Source organism: Lactuca sativa, chromosome 3 (genome assembly GCF_002870075.4).
Source record: "Lactuca sativa cultivar Salinas chromosome 3, Lsat_Salinas_v11, whole genome shotgun sequence".
NCBI lineage: Eukaryota > Viridiplantae > Streptophyta > Magnoliopsida > Asterales > Asteraceae > Lactuca > Lactuca sativa.
In genome coordinates this window covers 201,366,434-201,372,940 of record NC_056625.2, presented here as the reverse complement: position 1 = coordinate 201,372,940, position 6,507 = coordinate 201,366,434, and the positions used below count along the sequence as shown (strand labels likewise).

Sequence of the window (6,507 nt, the reverse complement as noted above, 5' to 3'; positions counted from 1 at the left end):
CTAAACCATCAGACTTTTCCCCTTGTTCACAGCACCTGAGTTCTGTCCCACACAAGCATTCTGTCCCACATCACTATCACCAACATTCTGTCCCACATCACTACCACTGGCCTGTGATCCTCCCACTGTCTGCCCATTGCAGCTCCTTCCATTATGACCAACATTTCCACACTTTGAACATCTAACTGTTCTGGTCCCGGTAGCACTATCATCTTCAGTAGCAGATCTTCTTCTTTTCTTTTTTGGCCTACCAATAGGCACATGATGTTTTGGGGGTAGTAACTTTGTTGGACAAGTACTTTTTGCCCACATCATCCTCCCATTAATTGGTTCAATCTTAAAGGAATACATCTCTTGCCATGTCTTCAACCAGTATGTTGGGTGAACCCATGTTTCAGGTATCCCAACATTCTCATTATTTTTCCTCATATCCCATATAGCTGTAATTGTGTGCTTGCATGGTATGCCAGTGACCTCCCATTTGTTACATGAGCATGTACGTTGTGTTATGTCAACTACACATTGGTCCACACCTTCACCACCTATGACCTGATACTTCCCATTTCCACAAAACACAACCCTATACTCTGCAGCTTCACCTTTGATCTTCTCTAGAGTCTTGGTAGCTGTAGGAGTTAGTGGGCCAGAACATTTGTCAATTGTCTTTTGGACAATAACAAGCTTCTTCATTATGTACTCTCTAATAAACTCCAAGCAACTTATAATTGGTTTGTCACGACCCTTGACAAGTTTGCTATTCAATGTCTCACAAAGGTTGTTTAACAATGCATCACAATGTGCTCTTCCTATGGAATAACAATGTTGCATCATAAGTTTCAATAATCTTTGAAGATGAATACAATCAACAATGTTGAAGAATTCTAACATGTATAACTAACCTGTGAAGTGAGACCTGGACCAATGTTGGGGTGGAATGGCTTTAAGCCATTCATATGCATCATTGTTCAATTTCTTCAGTTCCTCCATTGCAATATTGAATTGCTGAACAGTTGTTGTTGCTGCACATTTCCAGAGACAATCTTTAAACTCCTTGCCCCTCCACTTCCGCTTCATATTCTCATGGATATGACGAAGGCAAAATCTATTTTCTGCACAGGGAAACAATTTTGCAATTTCAGGCAACACACCCTACAACATATACAACATAAACAGAGTCAATTTTATATAATTAGTACAGATAATATAAATGGGAAGTAGTTAAACTGTGTATACTATTACCTTTTGCCTATCAGTTATAAATGTAAAGTTTGAATTGGTAGTCAAATCCAAATCATCACCAAGATTTTTTAGAAACCATGTCCATGAACTGTAGTTCTCAGACTCTACAAGACCATAAGCCACTAGGTAAGTGCAGTTGTTTCCATCTAATCCCTATAATAGTAAGAACAAATTAGGTTAACATCTATAAGTCATAAGTAAGATTAAGTAGTTAATCCATGTATAAAATTACTTACCACTGCAGTTAGAATCATACCAGGGTAGGGACCCTTCATGAATGCACCATCCCGTCCAAGAAAGTCTCTTTTCCCTGCTACAAATCCTTGTTTCAGTGGCCCATGACATATATATATATATATATATATATATATATATATATATATATATATATATATATATATATATATATATATATACGTCTAAAAATTCTAGTATCTGATGCAGGGTTGGAAGAATTATCCACTTGAAGCTTGACTGTTGTGTTTGGGTTTCGACTATGAACCTCCAGTAGATAGTCCCTCAATATAGAATATTGACCCCCAAAATCACCCCTAATAGTTTGTAGGGATTTTGCTTTTGCCCTAAACACTTTCATGTCCTACATTTGAATTTGGTATTTTCTCTCTAGCTGCTCCTTTAAAGCCCTAATTGGTATTTCTGGGTTAGACTCTAACTGCTCAAGAATTTGTTTGGAAAGAAACTTCTAATTATAAGCTTTGATTTTTCTTGTTTGTAGACATTTATGCTCCTTTTCATATGTTTTCACAGTCCAATCATCAGCCTTTTTCCATTTACTTATTAAAAGTTTCCAAGGGCACTTACTGCTTTCACCTACTTCCACTGCACTTTTCTTTTTTACTTGGTCCTCCTTTTTTACCCGTTTGATTGGGTCCACTCCTTTGACTTGGCCCACCTTTCCCAGAAGTCTCAAGTACCCCCATATCTGGTATTGTTCCTTTACATACTACCCTGACCCTGTTTTTATCATTCTTGACAATTTCCAATTCTCTCCTTGTCTCTATCGCATGTACGTAAATTCTGTCTTTTGCTTCTTGAGAACTTGAGAATCTTTGAAGTATATAGAAAGGGTCACTCACTTGAGCTGCATCATTTATGTGTGCCCTTTCTGCAGCCCGAATTTTATTTCTTCTTGTACTCATTTGCTCTTCATCAGATGATGACTCAGATTGTAGAACATCAATGTTGATCACCTCCATCTCCTCATCAGACATTACTACATTCTCTGTTGTAATAGGGGCATCACCAAACCACTCCAAATTATCATCAATGTTGAGGTAGAAATCATGCATGTCTGCCACACCCCAAAACCGGAACGGCGGAAACGTTCTGGGGTGGATGACGTCATGCCAAGTATCACAACACGTGCATTATAGTAATCAAAGTACAACAACCATTGCATTAATAGTAATAGTTTTACATGATTTACATAACAATACAACACAGTAATACAGGTAATAATATAAGAGCAGCTTGGCACAAAACCGTCTTCAATAGAAGCTCCTGGAATGTACCTGTCTAAAGCTGACCTGAGAATACAAGTTATTTGAAAAGCAAGTATCAACATTTTTACAAATGCTGGTGAGTTCATAAGTATTTAGTGTCATTTTATCCAAAAAACTTTAATAAAAGTGGTAGTCTTAGAGTGTCCATTACATTAGTGTCTTTTCCAGAAAATCCTATATTTTCTTTAATAAAAGCAGTCTTCTACCAAGACTGGACGGAGTTATGTGGTAAAAAGTAGTTTTCCCTTAATCGCTATCACTATCAAAATACAGAATTTGATTATTAAAGTAAGCAGGAGAAATCAGGGAAAATAACATATGCCTCAGCAGTGAAGACTGCTGACTAAGGCAAGAGGAATCATAGACTCCAGGAGAGTATCGAATGAACGATACGCTTGACTCAGTCTAACAAAAGAAGACACAGACCCCAGATGGTACCAAATGAAAGGTACAACTAGCAAGGTCTAAAAACAAAGAATACAGACCCCAGACAGTATCAAATGAAAGATACAACTAGCAAGGTCTAAAAACAGTGAATACAGACCCCAGACAGTATCAAATGAAAGATACAACTAGCAAGGTCTAAGAACAGTGTGACTCTGGGAGTGAGTTTCCAGCATACAGTGTAAATTGCTGGTGAAATACCGTTACCTTAAGGCCATGAATTATAAGGTAACCTGGGATACTCGTAACCATACTAACCGACACTACAGAACCTGACGCCCTGCAAGCGTCTATAAAATGTGACATTTGTCACCCCTTGGCTTGGTAGGCCATGGACTGTAGCTAACAGTCAGGGTGCGGGGGTGTCAATTCCGTATAGATCTATACACACAATGTCCGTTCTCCCTACAGGAGACTCTGGTTACCAACTAGACGACGGAGAAGGCCGTGTCCCGAAGATGCATCCCAAATAGTAGGTAGTGGGTTCCAATATAAGTGCTGAACTAGAGGTAGAGACTCATAACGGAACTGACTAGAGTAAACTATATGTCTATGCTCGCATACATAATATATAACTAATGAACCAAACGACCTTCGGACGGCCATCCGATCCCACCAGACCACATCTCAACGAAGAAAAGGAAATAGGGCGGACAGGCCTTCCTAAGTCCTTCAATCATTATTTATATGCATCTATACAAGCACATGCATACATCTAACTACGTCTGAGTGTGTAACAAGTGGGAACATATCGTGAAGTATAACTGAATCGTGATGTATAAACGTACAGTGTGGAATAACCGAATCGTGAAGTATAAGTGTACAGTGTGGAATAACCGATTTGTGAAGTATAAGCGTATAGTGTGGAATAACCGAATCGTGAAGTATAAGTGTACAATATGGAATAACCGAATTGTGAAGTATAAGTGTACAGTGTGGAATAACCGAATTGTGAAGTATAAGCGTACAGTGTGGAATAACCGAATTGTGAAGTATAAGCGTTACCAAATATAAGTGTATCACGAAGTAGAAGCGACAACAAGTGAAGCAAGAGTATCTAATAGGCATAAGCGACTACAAGTATAAGCGAAATAGAGGCAATAACAAGTATAAACGCATCACGAAGTGAAAGCGTTATCAAGTAGGAGTTTAAACTAAGAGGGAGTATCAAAACATGGAAGAAAACCTTTATACTTGAGAAAATCACAACTTGGTGTTCTGTGGTAAAATAAGTTTGAAAACCTTTAGAAATTCTTTGGAAACTTTTCATAAACCAGTTTAAAATGAACTTTGATAAAACAGTGTAAGTAAGAGTTTTGAACAAGTGAAAACCTTTTGGAAAACCATTTATAGTATCCTACTTGGTAAAACAGTTTACAGTGTGGTAAATCCTTGTGCATGCGGGTTATCAATCACATGTGATTGATATGATAACTAGCATGTTTAACTTGTATTCTCCCCCTATAAAACATGTAAAAACATTTAAAAGGTTCATTCAGGGGTATGAACTCACCTGGTGTAAGTGGATCCGACGAAGGTGCCGGTTGGGTGCTCGGTGTCAAGTAAAGACTTGGACACACTTAGTGACCTATTAAAATATGGTAACATATGTTTTCATACAATTAGTATATATAATACCAATTAAACAAGTATACGCGCTCTAAGGAGCGGAAAACACTTTGGTTAAGTGTTTGGGGTGTCCCGGGTAACATTTAAGGGTGTGAATGGCTTAGGAATGGAGTTTACTCTTCAAGAGTAAACTCTATACATAGAGTTCACGGCCCTGGGACAACTCCTCATGATTTTACGGCCGTAAACTCATGGTGAGGGTGTTCTAGGATGTTTAAAGGCCTTATATCGATCGTGGAATTTTGCTAGGTCCGAATATAAAAGGTACGAATGGATTTAAGGCATTTAAATGGACCAAATGGGAGTTTACGGCCCTAACCAAGGGAGTTTACGGCCGTAAGCTCCCAAGGACATCTTTTTTAGGTGTTTTAAGGGCTTAAGTGATTGAGAATAAATCCTATGTATTTTTCCAAGTCAAATGGGGAGTTTAGGGCACCATTTAACCCCTTTATAGGAGTTTATGGACCAGGTACCCTTTCATGAGGGGTTTACGGACGTGAACTCCTTATGGAGTTGTTTTAATTGAGTTTAAGGCCCCTAACTTGTTGGTGGTTGATTCTTGAATTTATTCTAAGGCCATTGGTGGGTTTAAGTGGCTTGTAAACACTCAAATATGAGTTTACTCCCCATGAAGAGGAGTTTACGGCCCAAGCATGTTCTTGGGCAGTAAACTCATGTTAACTCTTCAAAAACTCGTTTCAAGGTGTTCTAAGTCCGAATATGTAAGCCTAAAAGTCATATCCAAGCCTTAGGGGCAATTTGGAGGGGTTTTGGGCTTAAAAACCCCATTAAATGGTGTTTACGGTCCAAGAGTGTTTTTGGGCCGTAAACACATCATCTTGCCCCTATTTTATGTTTTAAACTCGAATTTGTAGGCCAGATAAGCTATATAACAAGTTAGGATAGTTTACCTACTCGTTTGGGGCTCGAAATGGACGATTTTTGGCTTGGGAAAAAGTTGTAGAGAGAGAGTTTAGAGAGAGAGTAAAAAGGTGGAAATGGAGTTTACTCTCCCTTATATAGGGGTTGGAGTTGAAGCTCAGTGGAAATCTATCAAATACTGCCGTTAAACGGGGCTTTTGGTCGCACCCGATTTATTGGTCGTAATAAAATCAACTTTTTCCAAATTAATATGGAAATGTAACTTAAGTGTTTGTAATTTATTTTATTACGACCAATAACGACATAGAATATAAATAAATAAAACATTTATTTATTTGGCGACCTCAAATTAACGAAACTTTTATAAAATGGAATATTCCGTTAACGGTAACGGGGTAATGTAACGGAATAAACTTTGGGTTGTCACAATGTCCACCTCGGGATCATCCAACAAGTTATCCTCATCCACAATGAAATCACTATCCTCACTATCAGTTGAACCTCCACTACCCTCACTATCACTAGATCCACCTAGGGCTTCACTAAAGGTTTCCATAATAGGGGGTTCCATGTTTGGTTCTCTCACAGATTCAACTTCAATAGGGGATTCCATTCTAGGGGGTGAAATATGTGCAACATCAATATGACTAGGGGATTCCATGTTAGGTTCCATTGTAGGGGTTTGCATTCTTGGTTCTAAAACAGGGGTTCAAATGTGGTTTTGTCGATCCATTCAAGACACAACCTTCTAGAACAAGAAGAGGGTTCAACAATCTCTTCAATCCTGAGT

At 38.4% G+C, this 6,507-nt stretch overlaps 1 protein-coding gene across 1 annotated transcript; it reads right to left on the bottom strand.

Annotated features, from left to right (window-relative positions):
* On the bottom strand, positions 1–1,514 carry LOC111904750 (uncharacterized). The gene is made up of 4 exons (XM_023900479.1): positions 1,476–1,514; positions 1,240–1,392; positions 900–1,149; positions 1–806 (listed from the first exon to the last, which is right to left on the bottom strand). The coding sequence occupies exons 1-4, from the start codon at positions 1,512–1,514 to the stop codon at positions 1–3; spliced, it is 1,248 nt and encodes a 415-aa protein (XP_023756247.1).
* Positions 1,515–6,507: the final 4,993 nt, after the last annotated feature.